Raw genomic sequence first — 24,316 nt, 5'->3', positions numbered from 1 at the left:
ACACTGGTTCATCCTAAATGTGGTAAACAACAAACTCAATTAACGATCAAAAGGCGTCGATTTCTCCGAATCTATGCATGTATACATTAGGGTGATTTAGATCAGCACCTAACAACTCACCTGTTTAAAGACGAACTGTCACTGTATTTTGGAGGTTATAGAGTAAGCCGAGAATGGTTAAGACTTTATTTGAAATAGTGTCTACTTAAATTGTCACATGTCAGACTATCAAAATGTTCAGTGATTCCTACTGGTTATTTTCTATATTTATTTTTGTTTCAAAATTAAAAACGTTTTTAAAGACGTCTGTAAGCTCTATAATGATCGGTTTTTGTTTTGTATTAAAAATATGTCGAAAATGCTATTTTAAATAATCTACGAGTTTTTCTAGGTAAATAAACATTATAAAAGGTGAACGTGAGTCTTTATTTGGAATTGTAACAACATGTACAGTAATTTTTGAAATTGTACTATCCTTCTTAATATAAAACTGTTCATAAACTCAACTTAGTGTAACAATGGACAGCAATCCTTAAATGCGAATATCTGATGTATCTGAAACTGAGGACTAAATTAGAAAAGCAAATATCATTGAGGAATCAAATGTATGAAAACAACAACAAGAAATTTGTAATATATAAAATAAATAAATCATGGTGAGACATAATTAGCTATATACAACATCCTGGGAATACGTTTCAAAAATAAGAGATGAAAGTTTATGTCTTTATAGGTGCGTGTATATTGTGCATTTTTCAAGTGGTAACGTGTCGTAAAATTGTAAAAATCACAGAAAACTTCGAGTAAAAATTAGCACATCATTTAATTATATGATATATTATTTATTGCTCCTGTATTTATAGCTTAATGTTCCGTACAGTTTCCCGTAAATGCAAAGATTGTTTTTGTTTTTCTAAGTGAATTTCGTTTTGTTAAAAAATATTGTCTTGTACTTTTCTTTTTTAGAACAAAAGTTTGTAACTTTTTGTTTGTAAGTTCTTTGTCATCGCAAATTGTCTGGTTCGGCAGGATTTCTTACAACCTGGCCTATCTATAATTTCCATATTCACAACTAGAAGAGGTTTACCCAAAATCACAAGATCGAAAAGCGGACGAAAAAAACATACAAAATAATGACACGAGATGTAGTAGAAAATAAAAAAAAAAAATATATAGCATCTGCGACATCATGGTTAAACCTCAGTGGTTTGAAGATTTGACATAACATGTCATTTCATTGAGTTCAAATAGCCTTAACCAAGTGATGAAACTCCAGTTTTCACAAACGCTGGGCACTATGTTGAAAGGGTATCTGTCAGCGGCTGTGATAAGATCTTGAAACGTTTGCAAAGTTTTTGTTTTAATCAACTTTCATTGATCATGCCATTTGTACCATCATGGATATCAACATCTGTGATCTAGGTGTTTTTAATGAATCATTTCAAACAATTCATAATTTTGAGCTTGAGTTGTAATCTCCATTCGACAGAGTTTCACCACTTTACCAATCATACAAGTTCAGATTATTTTGACGTTGTTACTTGATCAATTTCCATGTTTTATAATTGGTTATAAAATTTCAAGCTCTGATCCATGTGAATTGGTTCGCAAAATATGCTTATACGTGTTGTCAGGAAAATATTTAAGTCTTACGTACAATAAGGCTGAAACCTCTTAGGCTAGAAGCAAAATAACAAAATGTAAACACGTAGCACATGAGTTACTGGTAACCGAACTACTAGTACATACACTGGAAAAATCAACCTTCAACTTTTGTATATTTTATACAATATAATCAATTCAAATGAAAAGGCAAATTTATATTAACAAAATATGGCAAAGATGACTTACATAACACATGACGTTTTGATTCAACAATCACTATTGCACAGTATGAAAAACCTTACCCAGTTTTGTTCTTAGCACATGCAACAAGTAGAGAAAAACAAAAGGAGAACATCTGCGCCAACCGGGCTAGTACTGGAATACCGTAGATGTTCACATAGCCTGATAATTGAGGTCAATGACGTTATAAATTATGAAATAAACAAATACTGAAGAAGACCATTGGTGACACCAGGTCTGGGACTAGCTTGAACACTTGTCTTAATACCTTAAATTAATAACAAAACGTAATGATTAAAAATACTTTAAGAATTTGTTTTCAGTTCTTTTGCTACTGCTTTGCGCCATAAGCTTATTTAAAGCTTAGTACACAGTCTCGTCAGATTGTTAACATCACCATATTTCAAAATAAAGCGTCTTTCGCGTTATACGCTGGAAATATTTTGTATGCTGAAATTTTAAATTGTGGTGAAAGTAAGACCCAATAACTGAGCACCATTTAGATCGATTTCATTATCTGAGTTTTCGGCACAGATCCCCAAAAGCTGTACCTCAACACCATTATCCGCCTTCGTCTCTTGGTATATATTTTCGAAATACTTGTTAGCGGTGCTTCCATCGGTCAGCCTCAAACGCACAGAATATGTAACACCAGGGTGAATGCTAACTTCATTGACAAGATGAATGCATTTGTACGTTTCGTTACAGATTAGATTCTGAGTCAGCACGACAGTCTGCTCTTCCAGGACTTCCAACCGGTCACTTAATTTACATTTTCGAATAGGCAGGTAGACATTTATAATAGAAAGCATAACCTCTTTTGAAGTTCTAAAGCTTACTCCGTTTAGGTTTTCCCTATCACAACGTTTAAACTCATTACTTCTTTCAACAAATACAAGTCTGGAATTTCCTTCTTTCTTTTGCCGATTTCTTATAACTGTCAGGCACTTGACCTTTTCTTCGTCGGACAAAATGTTATCCTGACCAACGTTGTCCATAAACGATTCAAATGTCATACTTTCAAAATCAACCAGAAATATAAGATCACCAAGAGTTTGTCTAAGGGCCTGGTCAGTCATCTCTTTTCTTAGAGTATAACACGCATGTTCTGCCCATCTCTTGCAAAAGGAATACACCTGCTCGGCTGGTAGTTTTGTCGTCTCTTGTGCTTTCCCAAGAACCAGCTTAAGACCTTCCGAAGATATGCTTAAGAATGTGTCCGAATAGAAAACTTGGGCAATGTGTTTTGATATGAAGGACAGACATAGCTGTATCAAGTTTGTTTCCTCGAACATTAAAGCTTGCTCAAGGATGATACAGACATTATCAACAGCAATGTTCTTTTTAAGAAACGTCTTACACAGGTTTACCAATGGCTGTATGTCGTATTTCTTGGCGGCATACATTGTGGCCATGACGGAATCGGGCAAGAGCTGTATTTCTCTTGTATAAATAAATCTGAAAAAAATGCATCAAGTAAATCTCATCAGATAAATAAGGTTATACAATTTACAAGTTAAGTCTTTATATAAAAAAAGTTAAGCTCTGACCAAGATCAAGCAATAAAGGCAAAACTCTGCAATTGGCTAGTGTATTGCTATAGTTCTTGTTCACTGCAGTTCCACACTTTGTGCTTAACGAATGTATAATGTTGTAATAAATAATATCAAGCAGTTTTCAAATTATGCTCCGGACAAGGAAAAAGTAACAAAGGGCAATAACTCTATAATTTGCTTAAAAGAAATAAGCGAAAAGGTTCTTGGTCACTGCACTTTGTCTCTTTGTGTTTTACCATTAAATGAAGTTTCAATGTATTTAATGTTGTTTTCAAGCTACCGACCAACAATCTTTGTTTGTTAGGCGCATAACTCTAATGTCTGTTCAAAAAATGGCAATTGCGTGTGACGCTCAAGGTGAGCATTTGTGCCAGGTTATATAAAGCCAACAATGCATAGCCATGTAAATGCCCGGACGTTTGGAAATAAAATGAATCTTATCAATGGCCCTTTGGAAGTGGCATTGACCTTTGACATGCAGACATGGTTTTTGCACACGGACTGACGCCTTTAAATCGCAAATAATTGTCAATTTCGTTTACAAAACTCATTTCGTGGCCAAGTTACAGCCTCAGGAGGCAAAATTAGGAATATTAACCCAAATGTATATTTTGTATACCCTTGACCTTTGTTTAGCATACAGTCATCTTAAATGCTCGTGGTGAGCATTTGTGCAAAGTGGTTGTACAATCCCACATTTCATTACCTTGTTATAACATTGATAGCCAAAAAGTGTGATTTGAACTTTGACTTAACGACATGGTTCTTGCAAGTAACACACCGCCTTTTCAAGAAGTTTGACCAATGACCTGCCAACCCAAAATCGGATGAACAAATTGACAAACGCATCACACTGAATTTCAATTGGAACAACTATATCGAGTTTAATTCAAATGCAATCGACAATTAAGTAAATACAGCATTAACGTTTGCGGCATTCATAACCATGGCCACGATGCATAAGAATACAACTTTGAAGGTTTAGTACCGTTGTAAACATTTCTGGACATAATAAAGTACAAACAAATAAAGGATTATCATGCTGAGACTTTAAAACATATTGAATGTTTATACACACTAGCATTGAGTTAATAAACTGTATCGCACCTGATGACCATTCTTAGGATGGCAGCATCCACATCCGCTATTTCCACGACAGCGGCTTCCGGAAGTGAGCCACAGAACATGGTGTAGAACACCGGTGAGCGGCTTGCTAGCATGAACCGGTGGCACCTCACTGCCTGTTTGTCCTCTCCCGCCAGAAATGTGATGTCACATAATACGTCATCATCTAGCATATGTGCGTTCGTGACAGCGAACAAATAGTCGTGTTGCCATGTGTCAGTCATAATTGGCAGCTTTGATTTCTGCAATTAAAAAGTACAGTACCTTTAAAGGTTGTTTTTTCATATTTTGTTTTAGCAAGAACTTTGTCAGAGACGTTTAGGTTTAAGTTGAAAGTTTGCAAGTATCTGTGAAACATTCATTTAATGCTAATTTTAAGATTATATCACAAGCAATTAATTTGCATTTTATGCAAAAATAGAGTTACATGTATCTTACTTTATTTATTAAGTACGATAAATGGTTTAATTCTAGTATTAGTTTTCAATGAAATTCAAAAAGTTGTTTCTGATAAATTGGCTTAAATATGTTTACATGCATAGCATTTACCAACATTTATAAGTCCAATAACAAACAGCCGAAATGTATACGGTATACAAAACAGAGTTATCTAACTTCATAATTTATGTATGTTGGATGGTTGTGAGATCTTATTTAAAAGTTGCATATATTAAGTAGCTACTGAGATATTGACGTAGGCACGCTTACTTGTAAAACCTCAACTGGAATTTCTATGTCGAATAAGAAAGTGCCATAATTTACATTGTATATAAAGAATAGTTCTCAAACTTCAATAATTAAGTAGTTTGGGTAGTTGGAAATACCTGTCTTAAGATTCATTGCAATACATTAAGTATTTGCTGAGATATTGACTAAATTGAAGTTACATGCACAACCTTAGCGACATTTTCCAAAAAACACAAAATGGCCATAATTTGAATTATTATATACGTCTGTATGATGGTTGAGTACTGTTGTATAACTATCTATGACATCCATCACATAGTTGTTGAGATATTAAACTATGTTTGCTGATATGCACAACCTTGCAAAGAGTTTCTAAGTCGAATAAAAAAGGGGAAATAATTTGCATTTTATGCCAGATAGAGTCCCTTACTTGATTAATTCATTGGCTCGGATAGTTTAAAACACACGTTTAAAGTTCAATGCATTATATGATTTATTTGCTGTGAGGTGGACTTAAATTTGGTTACATGCCAAAGCTTAACCAAAATTTTTAATTACATTAACAAAAGGCCATAGTTTGCATAATATTCAAAAGTAAGTTCACACACTTGATTACGGAAGAAGGTTTGTTAACCAAGTTCTGTTGTATAAAGTCTACGTGCAAAACACCATGTTGTTGTAGTTTAAAGCACAATTCGTTTTAGTGTAGTTGATAATTATTAATCCAGTCAATGTGAATGAGAGCATCACATTTATTCTGAAATGAGAAACAGATTCTTGTTTACCTTTGCATTGAGCTCGCAACCATTAAGGCAACTTTGAAAGTAGGGGAAATAACTGAAATGATAATTCGATAACTAAGGGAAGCAACTACACAACTTCTTACTTTTGGCACTTTTAACACTTATGCTCGGGACAAATGTTGATCAATTTCGTTCTGCAATGATAAAATATCCTCACTGTTTAAATAAAGGCTCAATAAACACCATTATTCGGAAGTGGGATATATTTGTTTGATTTTAGGCTTAATTTTATTACAAGTACTATTTCTGTGAGGATTGCAACTTCTGTGGCTACAGAAAGCTTGCGACTCGGAAGTATGTCGTTCCTCATAATCATCGCGTTTCCCTTTTGTGCTGAAAGACTTAAATACCTCTTAAATACAATGTATATAGTGTTGTTGTCTTTACAGTTGTGCAACTGCCGTCACAGAAAGCAACCCTCACAGTACCAGGGAACAAGAAGCAGCTATTTTCTTTAATATGTGATGATTATTTCGAATGAAGCATTCCCAGACGAAACTGCAAATATTCTTGACAATTGTTTGCGATTTAAAGGCATCATATCATTTTAAGGTTAACATCGTCCCTTAAATCAACCAGCACCTTATTCTGCAAATTATGGCTACTGAACATATTCAACTATGAACTCTGGTATCTGGTTTATGGTTTATGTGCATCAACAGCATTTGGGATCGATATCACCACAATACTTTTTATTCAATATAATACACTAAACATTTGATTGAATTATTATATTGGTGAATTTCAATATCCTATTGAAAATCGATCATTATTAAAAATGTTATTGTTTTATTTTGTAGTTGAACTCGCTTCGGTATTAAATTACTGATAAACAATCAGATATTGTAAATACTAGTAGTGAATTTAAGCACACGTGAATAATAAGGTTGGGCGGGCATGAATGAGTAATAAATTAAATCATTTAGGAAATTTAGATTCATATTAAGTGATTATATATGCACTAATAAACTAGTAAATTATTCTCAAGAATATTACTTGGAATACATGTTATCATGTCAGTGTTAGAAATTCACTATTTTTATTCGATTATATTAGCAATACGGTCGATTTTATAACTCAATAATTTGTCAATAATTCTTAAGCAATGTCTCGGAAAGCTACAGATGTGAATGGGGAAGAAACGGCTAAGCCTCTAGCTTACAGAGATGAGGATGGCAATATCCGATTGTACGAGACGTGGCAGGAACCAACAATATGGGTGAGTCTCGTTACCCATTCTATTTAATCTATTAATAAATCAACATTGTTTTGATTTTATATATTTGTTGAAATTTGAATTGCGTAATAGTTTACAATTTGTGTGGGCAAGTTCGACTGAGAATTTAAGAAAATATACGCACTCGTGTTTTCTGTTATATTATTATGAAAAGTGTTTCCATACCTTTGTTTCATTGGAAACTGATTCAAGAAACCTACTCTTTCGCTGAAAAAAATACTGTATATCCGTATGTTTTTTGCATTTTGTAGAAAAAGGTGGAACTTCCAACAGCCAGTAAGGACTCACTAGATAGACCGTCTTCGTTAGATTCTCAATCAGAACGAGGCTCCAGTTATACGGAACATGGAGAAACATATACCCCAAGAGAACCACGAACAACGTCCACAAACAAGCAGGTTTTGCATAACAAAATATTTCCTTTGTCGCTATGATAAAATTAAGTCGAACTTCAATTTCTTTTAATTTTTCCTTGCAAATTAGTTCATATTTTTTCATGTACAATTACCTGCCTTGCTAGTGCTTATTAATGATACTTATGATATAAATTACTTTATAATAATGAAGTCCTCAGATGTTTTCTCCTATATTTTTCGTTAAGATTTTTGGTTTATTGCACATCTAACTCACATCAGCGATGCTACTTTAAATAGAGTAGGTATTGTTTTAAAATTGTTGCGTCATATCTTAATTCGCTTTCCATTATTTTATATTGTTTTGAAAACAATGAACTTACTATTTTTAAGAGTTTCACTTCCGATGATGACCTGGTTCTTCCGGTTTCTCCTGTACTGGAAGTGAAAGAACCCCGTAAACGTAGACATGTGATGATGCCGCATGACATGTCTTTCAAAAAAATGGACCAACACGCAGTCAGGGTACAATAATATTGAAGTATTCTTGTTTTACCTCTTTTGTGCCCTGATGATTCTATTTGGTAGTTTTTATTCTCTCTTTTTATGCAGTATCTTTAACTACAATAACGAACGACACAAAAACGCGTTCATGTTCGGTCAAATAATGCCTGAGACATTCAACCTAGCATACATATGATAGGTTATATATCAGTTTTTAATTAGACTGTTCCGATTCCAGGCACCTCTCGTAACCAAAGATAACTTGAGGACGCTTGTTGAGTATCTTGTTTCTATGACGACCACGTCCGTAGAAAGGGGCGCGCGCTTTCTACATCTGGATCACTCATAATATCAAGTAAGTAAATATGTGTTATCATTTGTTATTTGTTTATGGTTTAGTACTTATGCAATGGGGAACATAGTGTAAAACCTAGTATGCACTTGACTGACAGGCAAATTCACAAGAAAATAGACAGAGATTTTGTTGATATCAATGTATCATTATATAAGTACATGTTGTGTAATCGCCCTGTAAAACCCATTCTCCTTTTAGAAAATTAATGTTTTACAATGAGGGAATGACGAAAGTTGTTGATATGCATATTAAATTGAAATATATGTGATTCATATTGTAGTTACGACACTTCTGGTTACTTACACAGCGCGCCACTGAAGCAAACAGATCCGGCATCCGTGCTAGCCAACCGTCTGACCGTCTGTGAGGGCTACTGCCGTCTCTTTGAAGCATTCTGCAGGTTTCGTTTATCTAATTTACAAAAGTACTAGAACATAGTGCCCATTACAAATTACTTTATTCTATTCAATATTTCTATGACAAATTGCCCTATTCTATTCAAAGTGCCCATTTCAAATTGCTCTATTATATTCAATGTGTTCGTAAAAATTACTCTATTCTGTTCAATGTGTCCGTAACAAATTGTTCTATTCTATTCAATGTGTCCGTAACAAATTGCTCTATTATATTCAACGTGTCTGTAACAAATTGCTCTATTCTATTCAATGTGTCCGTAACATATTGCTCTATTCTATTCAATGTGCCCATTACAAATCGCTCTACACTATTCGATGCCCATTACAAATTGATCCATTCTGTTCAAAGTGCCTACTACAAATTGCTCTCTTCTGTTCAAAGTGCCCATTACAAATTGCTCTATTCTGTTCAAAGTGCCCATCACAAATTGCCCTATTCTATTCAAAATGCCCATTACAAATTGCCTTATTCTATTCAATGCCCATTACAAATTGCTCTATTCTGTTCAAAGTGCCCATTATAAATTGCTCTTTTCTATTCAGTGTGCACATTACAAATTGCTCTATTACATTCAATGTGCCCATTACAAATTGCTCTATTACATTCAAAGTGCCCATTACAAGTTGCTCTATTCTATTCAAAGTGACATTTATAAATTGCCCTATTATAATTAAAGTGCCCATTACAAATTTCCCTATTCTATTCAATGTGCCCATTACAAATTGCTCTATTCTATTCAAAGTGCCCATTACAAATTGCTCTATTCTATTCAAAGTGCCCATTACAAATTACTCTATTCTTTTCAGTGTGCCCATTACAAATTGCTCTATTTTATTCAAAGTGCCCATTACAAATTGCTCTATTCTGTTCAATGTGTCCGTAACAAATTGCTCTATTATATTCAAACTGTCCATTACAAATTGCCCTATTCAATTCAAAGTGCCCATTACAAATTGCTCTATTATATTCAATGTGTTCGTAACAAATTACTCTATTCTGTTCAATGTGTCCGTCACAAATTGCTCTATTCTATTCAATGTGTCCGTAACAAATTGTTCTATTATATTCAACGTGCCAGTAACAAATTGCTCTATTCTATTCAATGTGTCCGTAACATATTGCTCTATTCTATTCAATGTGTCCATTACAAATTGCTCTACACTACTCAATGCCCATTACAAATTGATCTATTCTGTTCAAAGTGCCTACTACAAATTGCTCTCTTCTGTTCAAAGTGCCCATTACAAATTGCTCTATTCTGTTCAAAGTGCCCATTACAAATTGCCCTATTCTATTCAAAATGCCCATTACAAATTGCCCTATTCTATTCAATGCCCATTACAAATTGCTCTATTCTGTTCAAAGTGCCCATTACAAATTGCTATATTCTATTCAGTGTGCACATTACAAATTGCTCTATTACATTCAATGTGCCCATTACAAATTGCTCTATTACATTCAAAGTGCCCATTACAAGTTGCTCTATTCTATTCAAAGTGCCATTTACAAATTGCTCTATTTTATTCAAAGTGCCCATTACAAATTTCCCTATTCTGTTCAAAGTGCCCATCACAAATTGCTTTATTCAATTCAATGTGTCCGTAACAAATTGCTCTATTCTATTCAAAGTGCCCATTTCAAATTGCCCTATTCTATTCAAAGTGCCCATTACAAATTACTCTATTCTTTTCAGTGTGCCCATTACAAATTGCTCTATTTTATTCAAAGTGCCCATTACAAATTGCTCTATTCTATTCAATGTGTCCGTAACAAATTGCTCTATTATATTCAAACTGCCCATTACAAATTGCCCTATTCAATTCAAAGTGCCCATTACAAATTTCTATATTATGTGCACGAAAGAAATAAGCAGATGAAAAGCTACTATTACAAGTGTGCCTTTTTTAAAATGTTTGGTCTCTGAATTTGGCATACAGTTTTCGAACAGTTTACGTATTTCACACCTTTTACGACCGTTCTGACAATAATTTACTAGATATAAATTCTGTGTTTCTTTTTCAGCGAAGTTGGTATTCCTGTAAAAATCATTTGCGGATATGCAAAGGCTTATGGTTGTCAACCCGGTGAACACGTCACAAAACACAGCCATAATGCACATGCATGGAATGCCATATATCTGGAATCCGATTGGTTCCTTGTTGATGTCACGTGGGGAGCTGGCTTTGTGAAATCGAAAGAGAGGAAGTACATTGCACGATTTAATAATGCATACTTTTTAACTGACCCGGAGGTTTTTGTGACTGACCATTTTTCTTGCGCAGTAACGAGCTACGAAAAATATGAGAGTGGAAAGGAATGGCAGCTTTTGGAAAAGGCACTTTAATTGGAGGAATTCTGCAGTCGTGTTAATTTTGACCAACATGGAAAAGAATGGTATATCAGCGCGATGTCACACCAAAGGTGTATAGTTTATAATATTGAGTACGAAATAGACCTGAAGTTCGAAGACCCATATGAAAAAAATAAGAGACTTCATCGGGTTTCTGTATGAAAACGAGGCAAAAATAGACAATTTCGTGTATACATTTAGGCCAACCGAAAAGCAATTCAATGTTCATGTGTTTATGCCACATGTTGGCGTCTTCAGATTACAACTATATGGCTGCCGAATAAAGGATGGCCCGAACGCGGATTTCCAACCAATTCTTAAATACATTTTGCAATGTACAAAATCATTTGAAGAACCGATACCTTATCCAACCTACCATTCCTTATACGGTCCGATGAAGAATTTAGAATATTTTGGTGTTGAGAACGTTGACAATAAAGTTTACCATGAATCGGAAAATGGAGAGATCATATTTTCTTTGAAGCCAGCTCAACTCTTTGATATTTTCCCTCGTTTGCATTTTCATGATCACACTATTGATCTAAAAAAAATATGTTTTGTTGACTATTCAGATTGCGGTCAATATATAAATGTTATTGTGCGTATGAGATACGAGGGTCATTATAAGTTGATTTTATTTGGAAAGGAAGAGAAATCTTTAAACTATTCACCATTCGCAACTTTCTTAATCAAATGCACGAAGGCTTGCAAAGACGGGATATTTCCCGATGCCCATGAATACGCTTTGAAGCACAAATGCTGTCTTCTTGAGCCTCTAAGTATGCATCTTCCTCCAAAATCAGATGTCTTCTTTTGTATAAAATCATTGTGTTTGAAGTCTGTGAGGTGTGGCAAAAATGTTTTTACACAAAGCAATGACGGCAGTTTCGAATTCACAATTCGGACTCCCTCGGAAGATTTGAAAGTTGTTATTGATGGATGTGGCAGTGATGGGGTTTTCCACGCCTTGTATTCATACACAACCGCTATACCCATTGACTTCTAAAAGAACTTGAACAAGACATACATTTTTCAAAATAAAATAATTCCTGTAGTTAAACACAATTTGGTTTGATTTGTGATGTGTTAAGGAGAATCTAAGGTGGATTTTGAAAGGAAACCAGTCACAAACTCGTAGGCTTAAGCTGTAACCATGTGTGCTTTTGAAGTGAGCAGTTTACATCTTCGCCGAATGTATATAAAGAATTCCATGGGAACTTGGGGAGGACACAGAAGTCAAAAGTTTAAAGAAGACCCTGTATGCAGAAGGATTAGTCTTACACTTAATTTATAAATGTTTAATAGTGTGAAGAGTAGTTGATCATATTTCATGCAGTATAATAAAGTGTGGTACTGTCTTGTACCCTTTATGTAATAATAATCAGTGTCTTATGTATTATTAGGAACTGGAAGTAAACGCATAAACAGTATATGTTCTTTCCTATAGAAATTGGTCCTAGTACATTTTTATGTAGTTATCATCATGCACATTACGTTTGTTTAGAAAATGAGTGTTGTCATACCAAAGTTACCATACCTAAGACTATGGTTTGAATTAATGCAAAGGGGTCTACGCCATTCTGATTTGACACGCCCAGAAGTAACAATCTGAATAGACACGCCTTGCAGTTACAATCTCACTTTCACCAGAAGTAGTTACAATTTGACTTAACACATCTACCAGTTACAAACTCTAACTTCAAACGCCATGCAGTTACAATCTGACTTGTCAAAATGCACACACATCAACTATTAAACAGACATTCTACACAAGTTATACAAGACAGTCAAAACAAATGGGCCACTCTTATCAACGATCGTATCTATCAATCACCTTCTCAGGTCACTAGCCCTTGTCAGTTACATACACAAACAACTTTAACAGTGGGGGCCCTAATCAACGATCCGTTTTAAAAGTCACATTTTCGACACAGTTACACTGAGTACCATTCTCGAAACAGAATCTACGAATGGACACGTAAGACAGAGAAATATTTGAATTGCATCACGTTTTGGATTATTATCGTAACAGTCAAAAAGGTTTAATCTTACGATACTGTGTTGGAACGTTGGTTGATAAGATGGCCTCAGTGGTTTGTGATATTTGTTCCCCGGTCCCCTAATTAGATGGCCTCAGTAGTTTGTGATATTTGATTCCCGGTCCCCTGATTAGATGGCCTTAGTAGTTTGTGATATTTGTAACCCTGGTCCCCTGATTAGATGGCCTTAGTAGTTTGTGATATTTGTAACCCCGGTCCCCTGATTAGATGGCCTCAGTAGTTTGTGATATTTGTAACCCTGTTCCCCTGATTAGATGGCCTCAGTAGTTTGTGATATTTGTTACCCAGTCCCCTGATTAGATGGCCTTAGTAGTTTGTGATATTTGTTTCCCGCTCCCCTAATTAGATGGCCTCAGTAGTTTGTGATATTTGTTACCCAGTCCCCGGATTAGATGGCCTCAGTACTTTGGGATATGTGTTTCCGGGTCCACTGATTAGATGGCCTAAGAAGTTTGTGATATATGTTCCCCGGTCCCCTGATTAGATGGCCTCAGTAGTTTGTGGTATTTGTTTCCCGGTCCCCTGATTAGATGACCAAAGAACTTTGTGATATTTGTTCCCCGGTCCTCTGATTAGATGGCCTCAGTAGTTTGTGATATTTGTTCCCCGGTCCCCTGATCACATGACCTCAGTAGTTAGTGATATTTGTTCCCTGGTCCCCTGATTAGATGGCCCCAGTAGTTTTGAAATTTTGTTCCCCGGTCTCCTGTTTAGATGGCCTCAGTAGTTTGTGATATTTGTTCCCCGGTCCGCTGATTACATGGCTTCAGTAGTTTGTGATATTTGTTCCCCGGTACCCTGATTACATGGTCTCAGTAGTTTGTCACATTTGTTTCCCCGTTCCCTGATGAGATTGCCTCAGTAGATTGTGATATGTGTTCGCCGTGTTGATAAGATGGCCTCAGTAGTTTGTGATATTTGTAACCCTGTTCCCCTGATTACAGGGCCTCAGTAGTTTGTGATATTTGTTCCCCGGTCCCCTGATTAGATGGCCTCAGTAGTTTGTGATATTTGTTCCCCTGTCCCCTGATAAGATGGCCTCAGTAGTTTGTGATATTTGCATCCAAGAAATAGCAGATACATTTTCGTGTAAAGTAAACGTTTTATCCCACATTGTACTAGGTTAGGCATGAAATATCAACCATTGTCAGTATTGATACATTTTAATACACTGAAATTAGATTATATAAAACCTTATCGATTATTACTTTCAAGAATATATCATGTTATCATAGATACAACTTTTAATACTATTTCATCATGTGTACAGCTTATATAAAATTTCATCATGTATACAGCTTATATAAAATTTCATCATACATTCACATTTATATAACATTTCATCATACATTCAGCTCTATCTAACACCTGCAGCATTTACATCTGTCAAAGACAGAAAAACGGCTTCTTAAATAAGACATTAAAGATCCGTGAAAGAGACCTTACACGCCCTAATAGTTCGAAGAAATAAAATAAACTTCACATACAAGTACACTGTAAGCAATTCCCAAATTTTTCCTTCAGACAGAAACTTTTTTTAAAAAAACTCTCAGCTTTCACAGTTAAAAGAATGACTATGTTTGTATATGCTACCAAGTCATTTCCATTCAATTCAGTTAAAAACCTCGCCAAGTATTGCAGGCTCTGCACGGTATCTTCGGCGATTGTGTGTCATCATGCTCACGGCTCTTCACTGTTCTGGAACAAGAGGATGCACATCTTACTTTTATTGTATCATATTTAATTGCTAACTAATAACGATGTTGTTAAGGCACACAGTAGTAATCACGGTAACCGTAATATTTGATAATTAAATGATATAAATCTGGGCAGCTAACATATATGCATAGTTTTAAACACCGTTTATAATATATATGTATGTATGTATGTATGTATGTATGTATGTATGTATGAATGTGTGTGTGTGTGTGTGTGTGTGTGTGTGTGTGTGTGTGGTATGTATGGATGCATGCATGCGTAGTTCACACTGTTATTGCTCAGCTGAAACTTCAATTCTTGCATCATGTTGTTAAACAGTTATTTCAGGGTTTTTTTGCAAAACTGTAACCAAAGCAATGCCCTAATTACCTTCAGAAATACACCGGAGTCCTCGTTTCCAGGGCTATACTCGTAAACATCAACTGCCTGAATTTCCGGTCTGTCCAAACCAGGCTGTTTCCCTTCCGTCTGTGTACTAGTTGTCGTACACTGGAGTTCAGTCTGCTTTTTAGTTGAACTGGGATTTCCCTCTTTTTTGTTCATAAGTACAAACAAAGACGAAGGCTGTCTTTTAACAGATACGACATCATTGCAAAGAAATTTTACAATGTATGATACGCGGCTACAGCAAGGCTTATTCTGTGGTTTCTGGCTATGCTCCTTGCAAACGAAATCACAAAATATTTCAACTCCTTCGACATCAAAACCCTTCTCTTTTAGGCTACAGCATATCATCTCTAACGTATGGCTTTCAACATCCTTCAAATAAATCTTAGCGTGGAATATGTTTATATCACAGTCGTGAGTACAACTTTTTTTTAGATCATCAAGACAATGCCTAACACAATCCAGTCGAATGCTGAAATGTCCAGATCGTTTCAGGACCCTTCTTTCCAATCTTGACAAAACAAGACCTACAGCATCGACAATATCTTTGTCGTTCAATTCTAAATAATGCTGAACTGGTTCTAACTGTTTTATGATCGACATCAACTTATAAAGGCCCAACTTCTCTGCTGCTTTGAACAATCTCAATATTCGTCTTTCCGAAAACCCCTTTTCTCCACCACGACAAATTTGCGGATGCAGATTGTAGCGCAAAAAATCCATAATCTCTTGGAACGACTCCTTATCCACGTCTATGTAGAAGGTTCCGTCAGGAAGTTTTCTTAAAGGTGAGTGCCCTTCAAACATTGCAGCCAGAGTGCTGCCCTTCTCTTTTGTAAGCAAAGCCAAAGGAACTGTAAATAATCCGCCTTCACCAGTTGAAATTGAAACTATTTCTGGAAACTGAAAAGAATCATTGATTGGAAATGAAATAATAGGATGAAATATAACAATTTCCTATACATTCATATTTAGGATATTTATGAGCGAACGCAGACTTTGACAACCATATATATTCTTAAAAACATCTTCACTATAACCCGAGACAAAATGGAGCATTTGATTCCTATGGAAATTATCTCCACTAAATTTTAGAGATTTGTTTAGAGTGATTTGCCAACAACAGAAGTAACTATATCGGATTGATGACGTCATTCCCTGAATAAAAAAAAAACATCTCTGATTTTTTGTTGTTTTAATACACTTTAAATTTGTCAAAAAGCACACATAAAAACACACAAAACTAGCCCAATCCGATAGTCCCTGTCAGGTTTTCCTTTTTCTACCGGCTGTATATCAAGCGAAAATTTAAGCAAGTTTAACCAAAAAATTGCACCCCCCCCCCCCAAAAAAAAAAAAAAAAAAAAAAAAATCCGTTCACCACCCGTTTCCTTTAAGACGGACGTCGATGCTTTTATCCCGACAGATAACAGATAAATGAGGCAATGACAGGAAGTTGATGTTATTGCAAGAAAACTGAAATTTTTGCAGTCTGCAATGTGTTCTCAAGGTAAAAAATCACGTCAACCTTTCATAACAACAATATTTTTATGTACATAATTTGTATAATAACGAAGTGACTTTGACATTTATCGACTATGTGGGTACATTGTTAAGGAGAATAACATCAGGAGATGCTTATTTCAGTTGATGTCATTTAAAAAATATTTGTCAAACAAGAGTCTTTAATTTTAGCGCACCTCATTAATGGGACAAATCAACTAAAATCTTTACTAACAAATGATACATCGATGCTCTAATTAAATGTTTACATACCATGAACGTCAGCGATAAGCTAAAACTAACGAAATGTTCACTATCCAAGGATGCATCGATAAGCTAAAACTACATATTTTTTACATGTCACAGCTAAAACTACTTATTTTTTACATACCACAGCTAAAACTACTTATTTTTTTCATACCACAGCTAAAACTACTTATTTTTTACATACCACAGACTTCATCGATGAGCTAAAACTACTTATTTTTTACATACCACAGACTTCATCAATGAGCTAAAACTACTTATTTTTTACATACCACAGACTTCATCAATGAGCTAAAACTACTTATTTTTTACATACCACAGACTTCATCAATGAGCTACAGCTACTTATTTTTTACATACCACAGACTTCATCAATGAGCTAAAACTACTTATTTTTTACATACCACAGACTTCATCGATGAGCTAAAACTACTTATTTTTTACATACCACAGACTTCATCAATGAGCTACAGCTACTTATTGTTTACATACCACAGACTTCATCAATGAGCTAAAACTACTTATTTTTTACATACCACAGACTTCATCGATGAGCTAAAACTACTTATTTTTTACATACCACAGCTAAAACTACTTGTTTTTACATACCACAGCTAAAACTACTTATTTTTTACATACCACAGACTTCATCGATGAGCTACAGCTACTTATTGTTAACATACCACAGACTTCATCAATGAGCTAAAGGTACTTATTTTTTACATACCACAGACTTCATCGATGAGCTACAGCTACTTATTTTTTACATACCACAGCTAAAACTACTTATTTTATTACATACCACAGACTTCATCGATGAGCTACAGCTACTTAATTTTTACATACCACAGACTTCATCAATGAGCTAAAGGTACTTATTTTTTACATACCACAGACTTCATCGATGAGCTAAAACTACTTATTTTTTACATACCACAGCTAAAACTACTTATTTTTTACATACCACAGACTTCATCGATGAGCTACAGCTACTTATTTTTTACATACCACAGACTTCATCGATGAGCTAAAACTACTTATTTTTTACATACCACAGCTAAAACTACTTATTTTTTACATACCACAGACTTCATCAATGAGCTAAAACTACTTATTTTTTACATACCACAGACTTCATCGATGAGCTAAAACTACTTATTTTTTACATACCACAGCTAAAACTACTTATTTTTTACATACCACAGACTTCATCGATGAGCTAAAACTACTTATTTTTTACATACCACAGACTTCATCAATGAGCTAAAACTACTTATTTTTTACATACCACAGCTAAAACTACTTGTTTTTTACATACCACAGCTAAAACTATTTATTTTTTACATACCACAGACTTCATCGATGAGCTACAGCTACTTATTTTTTACATACCACAGACTTCATCAATGAGCTACAGCTACTTATTTTTTACATACCACAGACTTCATCGATGAGCTACAGCTACTTATTTTTTACATACCACAGACTTCATCGATGAGCTACAGCTACTTATTTTTTACATACCACAGACTTCATCGATGAGCTAAAACTACTTATTTTTTACATACCACAGCTAAAACTACTTATTTTTTACATACCACAGACTTCATCGATGAGCTAAAGCTACTTATTTTTTACATACCACAGACTTCATCAATGAGCTAAAACTACTTATTTTTTACATACCACAGACTTCATCGATGAGCTAAAACTACTTATTTTTTACATACCACAGCTAAAACTACTTATTTTTTACATACCACAGCTAAAACTACTTATTTTTTACATACCACAGACTTCATCGATGAGCTAAAACTACTTGTTTTTTACATACCACAGCTAAAACTACTTATTTTTTACATACCACAGCTAAAACTACTTGTTTTTTACATACCACAGCTAAAACTACTTATTTTATTACATACCACAGACTTCATCAATGAGCTAAAGGTACTTAATTTTTACATACCACAGACTTCATCAATGTGCTAAAGGTACCTAATTTTTACATACCATAGACTTCATCGATGAGCTAAAACTACTTACTTTTTACATACCACATACTTCATCAATGAGCGAAAAGTACTTATTTTTTACATACCACACACTTCATCGATGAGCGAAAAGTACTTATTTTTTTACATACCACGGACGTCATCGTTGAGCTTAAATTTCTTAAATGTAAAATTACCTCGGACGCTGGCGCTGAGTTAAAACTAACAAAATGTTCACTTAACGGATTGCATCGATGAGCTAAAACAACTTAGACTTTTACATACCAGGGATGTCATCGATGAGCTAAAACTACCAAATGTTCACTTACCAAATGTGCATCGATAAGCTAAAAGTCCAAAATGTTCACTTACCACGGATGTCACTGATGAGCTAAAACTAACAAAATGTTTACGTACCAAGGGTGCCTCGATGAGCTAAAACTACTTATTTTTTACATACTACGGACGTCATTGATGAGCTTAACGCTACCATAGTTTACTTACAGCGAAAGTCTTCGATGAAGTAAAACTGTCAAATGTTTGCTTACCACGGACGTCATTGATGGATAAAATGTCAAAATATGTACTTACCAGACGTCGTCGGGGAGCCAAAACTTCTAAAAGATTGACACTTCAATAACCTTGTCGATGTGCCCAAACCTCTAACTGGTTCCTTTGTGCAGATTTGCCGAAACATCAAAAAAATATAACTTACCACGGACGTTGTCGATGAACCCAAACTTCCAAAGGGTTGACTTTCCGCTGTCGTCGACAATGTACCAAAACTGCTTACAGGGATCATCATCGAACTCGAACCTAATGATTTACTTTTCGTGGACGTCGTTAATAATGATTTAACTCCAATAGAACTGCGCGGTGTCATGTTAACTCTTGTAGTTTTACTTCCCGTGGAAATCGTAAACAATGGTTTATCTTCCGTAGACGTCGCCAACGAACCAAAGACAAATGGTTTACTCTCTACGGACTTCCTCGACGATTCAAAGAATGATGCTTTACTTTCCACAGATAAAGTCGTCGTGCCAAATGGTAATGGTTTACTTTCTGTAGCCGTCCTCCAAGAGCTTGACGCTTTACTTTCCGCTGATGTGTTCAATGTACCGAAGAGTGATGGTTTACTTTCCGTTGATGTGTTCAATGTACCAAAGAGTGATGGCTTACTTTCCGCTGATGTGTTCAATGTACCAAAGAGTGGTGGTTTACTCTCCGTTGATGTGTTCAATGTACCAAAGAGTGATGGTTTACTCTCCGTTGATGTGTTCAATGTACCAAAGAGTGATGGTTTACTCTCCTCTGATGTGTTCAATGTACCAAAGAGTGATGGTTTCCTTTCCGGTGATGTGTTCAATGTACCAAAGAGTGGTGGCTTACTTTCCGTTGATGTGTTCAATGTACCAAAGAATGGTGGTTTCCTTTCCGGTGATGTGTTCAATGTACCAAAGAGTGGTGGCTTACTTTCCGTTGATGTGTTCAATGTACCAAAGGCTGATGGTTTACTCTCCTCTGATGTGTTCAATGTACCAAAGAGTGATGGTTTACTCTCCTCTGATGTGTTCAATGTACCTAAGAGTGATGGTTTACTTTCCGTTGATGTGTTCAATGTACCAAAGGCTGATGGTTTACTCTCCTCTGGTGTGTTCAATGTACCAAAGAGTGATGGTTTACTCTCCTCTGATGTGTTCAATGTACCAAAGAGTGATGGTTTACTCTCCTCTGATGTGTTCAATGTACCTAAGAGTGATGGTTTACTTTCCGCTGACGAATTCAACGCACCAACGGCTGATGGTCCACTATCTGCTAACGAATTCAACGCCCCAAGGGATGGTGGCTTACTTTCCGCTGACGAATTATACGTACCAAAAAGTGATGGTTTACTTTCCGCTGACGAATTCATCGCACCAAAGGCTGATGTTCTACTATCCGCTGACGAATTCAACGCACCAAAGGCCAATGGCTTACTATCCGCTGACGAATTCATCGTACCAAAAGCTGATGGTTTACTATCCGCTGACGAATTCAACGCACCAAAGGCTGATGGTTTACTATCCCCTGACGAATTCAACGCACCAAAGGCTGATGGTTTACTATCCGCTGACAAATTCAACTCACCAACGAGTGATGGTTGACTGTCCGCTGACGAATTCAACACACCAAGGGCTGAGGTTTTACTTTCCTCTGATGTAGTCGAAGCTCCAAAGGCTGATGAAATACTTTCCGTATTCGTCAACGAACAGGAACCAAGCGATGAGATAAAGGGTTTAGTTTGAGCGGACATCGTTGGTGTATTTAACGTAGACAGATTATCGTCTGAAAACATTGATGAGACCTATCATATACATATTCTGAAACTACTATAACACTTACAGGACTTTATTATTGCTTGACACCAAATTGTAGTATTTATTACGTAAGCAATTAACAATATAACTCTTCAGAGAAATGTTGATATGTGCAAAGTGCAAACACTCCGGCGAACATAATCAGCATTGATCGTGAAATCCGTTTTGAATTTAGGGCATTTCTTTTATATCCAATTAAATGTTGACGACTACAAAGAAAAGATCTGAACAATTAAAGACGTTACCTGCGTTGTGCAAGTTTTGTTAATCTTTGTTTGACTTTTATTGATGATTTGCAATATTTGGATCCCAATCCATACTTTAAGCAGGGCTTTTTCCAGATATTTTTCCCATAAAGGAAGTTCTTACTTCACAAATTTACAAATTAAAAAAATATATTCGGCGCAAATTTTGTTTGTTTATCTTTTAAGGTAACATAAGAAGAATGCCGTATAACTTTTTCCGATAGTTCTGTTCCAACATCCCCGCGTTGCGTTCATTTATATTCGGCCTCGCGGAAAAAGCCGGAAATAGTCAAGTTTCACCCTTTCAGTTATACCGTGTTTATTTGAGATGATCAATTTTCAGGGGTGAAATATATATTATAATAAAATGAAGTAGAAAACGTTTTTTGTATAAATTAACTGAAATAGCCGAGCTTCGAAGCAAATAATCAGTTTGTAACATATTTTCGCGACTCCGTTGATGGTTTAAGTATTAAACAGTTATCAAGCCTATTCGCGAATATATGTTATCACACCATATCCAAATATTATAATACAATTTTTTACACACATCTAAAAAAAGATTTGCTGTTTTTCTTCATTTTTGTCTTCTGTTTGCAGTAAAACAGAATCTGCTGTGTTCCTGAAAGCCATACAGCGTGCTATAATGAAATGGCAAATGACTAACATTTAAGCGAAAAGGACCTTAAGTATTGCAGCTGAAATGATTCATATGGAAAGAGCAAATCATAAATTTGAAAACTTTTACATGTGATTTAATTGTCACCCATGGTTGCATCAATCAGATTATGATTTGTACTCCATTAAATAAATGTTATTCGAGGATCCAGTTTTAGCTTGTCCATATATTGCTTTCAATTATTTCCATAGATTTAGAATCAACTCTATGAGGAATAAAACTAATCTCTATCTCTCTCTTGCCATTGCATCATGTTTAAAAAGAGAAGTCACCGACATGATTTCTTCCTCATTAAGATGATGTTTATTAATTTGAAGCGAATACATTTAAGACTTAATGCTATAAGTAGACTCACGTAAGATATATGCCTGTTCTTTTGTAAAAAATGTTGAAGTTTCATATGGATATCTTGACCTGTACTGTTCAATAGTTGTCTTCAATACTCATATTTGGAATTTTCCAATTTGAGGTATTTACGCGCTTAAATTTTCCAATTTGCAGAATTTCACGCGTTTAAATTTCCCAAAATAAAAAGGCTAGGCCTCTTCACATTTTTTGGTGAAAAACCCCTGACTTCTATTATTATAGTATTCATTACGTGAGCAATTATCAATATAGCTCTTTTCATTCAGAGAAATGTGCTTAAGTGTTCAAACATAATCAGCATTGATCGGGACGACGACGACTTCAAAGAAAATATTTGCACTATAATAGACATTTCCTGCGTTGTGCAAGTTTTTTTAAATCTTAGTGTGACTTTTATTGATGCAATATTTGGATTCCAAATCGGTACTTGTATCATTTATCATTTAACTTTGTATCTGTAGTCGATCAGTCGTAGCTTCTGTTAAAGAAAAACAATACATAATGTATATAAGTACATAACTATGAATAACTAAACCTGTATAATGTTTCAACGGAACACAGTCAGATTGTCTCATGCTAATATCGGTGAGTATACGGAGCCCTACGTTGTGATCATACACGCATCACTTTGTGACTAAATTGCAATAAACAGCATCCGGATTAAGTTTGCAAATCCGGAATTTTTGCAAACTTATTTTTTTTATTTTTCACCCAATGTTTTTTATTTTTGTATTTTTAAAATGTGTTAGGTAATACTAATAAGAGATATTTTTTGTTTCCTGAAATTTAATTTAGAAATATGTTTTTTTGGCATTTAAAGTCAACTTTTCCAATGGGAGTCCCATTGGAAAATGGCCTTCCCATTGGAAAAATGGTTTTTCCAATTGGAAAATCAGCCCAACATTTTTTGTTGGAAAATTCTCCCACATTTTCAAAAAAGGAATTAGTGATTAATAACAATCATTATCATTAATGGTTATAATGTTATCTAGAAAAAGTGCTTTTATAGTACTTTTTATCATTTTTTGTAAAAAAAAAATCCCGTCGACCATTTTTTCCAATTGGATATTTCCCACAATTCAATATGGGAAAAGTCAGGAAATTGGAAAACTCCAATTGGAACATTGTCCCATTGGAATCTTCCAATTGGTAACATTGGCAATGGGCTTAATCCAATTGGAGGTTCTGGCAATAAATTTTAATGGGAAAATATTTCAACTTTCCTAAATCTCTTAAAAGAACACCTATTTATTTATTTAGGAATATATTTGAAGTTTTGTTTTATTGTTTACCTGTGTCCTGACATTGTATCCATCCAATTCCAAGCTAATACTTCTGTGCTGATATCTTAGCGATAAGATTTAAGCATCTTTTAATGAATTTGAATGCAATAAATCATATCAAAAATTACCTGAAGTATTCTTACTCAACCAGTGACACAAATTCCATTTTTTAAATATCTTTACACTAGTTCATCTCCTCAGACGCCATTTTTAATCGATTAAGT

General features: G+C 35.0%; 3 protein-coding genes across 5 annotated transcripts in view; 1 reads left to right on the top strand and 2 right to left on the bottom strand.

Moving 5' to 3' along the window:
• Nucleotides 1-1,817: 1,817 nt before the first annotated feature.
• Nucleotides 1,818-4,764, bottom strand: LOC128220287 (BTB/POZ domain-containing protein 2-like). The gene is made up of 2 exons (XM_052928631.1): nt 4,509-4,764; nt 1,818-3,303 (listed from the first exon to the last, which is right to left on the bottom strand). Exons 1-2 carry the CDS (start codon nt 4,748-4,750, stop codon nt 2,304-2,306), a joined length of 1,242 nt encoding a protein of 413 aa, XP_052784591.1. The 5' UTR covers nt 4,751-4,764; the 3' UTR covers nt 1,818-2,303.
• A 2,157-nt stretch (nt 4,765-6,921) lies between these two features.
• On the top strand, nt 6,922-12,643 carry LOC128220289 (uncharacterized). 2 transcript variants are annotated; one of them, XM_052928633.1, is made up of 6 exons: nt 6,922-7,235; nt 7,505-7,651; nt 8,000-8,131; nt 8,349-8,465; nt 8,773-8,865; nt 10,905-12,643. In XM_052928633.1, exons 1-4 carry the CDS (start codon nt 7,122-7,124, stop codon nt 8,457-8,459), a joined length of 504 nt encoding a protein of 167 aa, XP_052784593.1. In that variant the 5' UTR covers nt 6,922-7,121; the 3' UTR covers nt 8,460-8,465; nt 8,773-8,865; nt 10,905-12,643. The 2 variants fall into 2 exon arrangements, with proteins under 2 accessions (XP_052784593.1, XP_052784592.1); XM_052928632.1 differs by having other exon boundaries at nt 8,746-8,865.
• A 1,799-nt stretch (nt 12,644-14,442) lies between these two features.
• Nucleotides 14,443-24,316, bottom strand: part of LOC128219091 (uncharacterized) — a 36,020-nt gene continuing 26,146 nt past the window's right edge. For both annotated transcript variants that reach the window (XM_052926914.1, XM_052926913.1), the window contains exons 3-5: nt 19,878-21,487; nt 15,381-16,301; nt 14,443-14,990 (exon numbers count right to left, since the gene is read on the bottom strand). In XM_052926914.1, the coding sequence (XP_052782874.1) occupies nt 14,973-14,990; nt 15,381-16,301; nt 19,878-21,455 (2,517 nt within the window). In that variant the 5' untranslated portion in view covers nt 21,456-21,487 and the 3' untranslated portion in view covers nt 14,443-14,972. The remainder of the gene's footprint in view (nt 14,991-15,380; nt 16,302-19,877; nt 21,488-24,316) is intronic.

The sequence above is a fragment of the Mya arenaria genome, chromosome 15 (genome assembly GCF_026914265.1).
Source record: "Mya arenaria isolate MELC-2E11 chromosome 15, ASM2691426v1".
Classification (NCBI taxonomy): domain Eukaryota; kingdom Metazoa; phylum Mollusca; class Bivalvia; order Myida; family Myidae; genus Mya; species Mya arenaria.
This window is presented reverse-complemented; position numbering and strand designations above follow the sequence as displayed.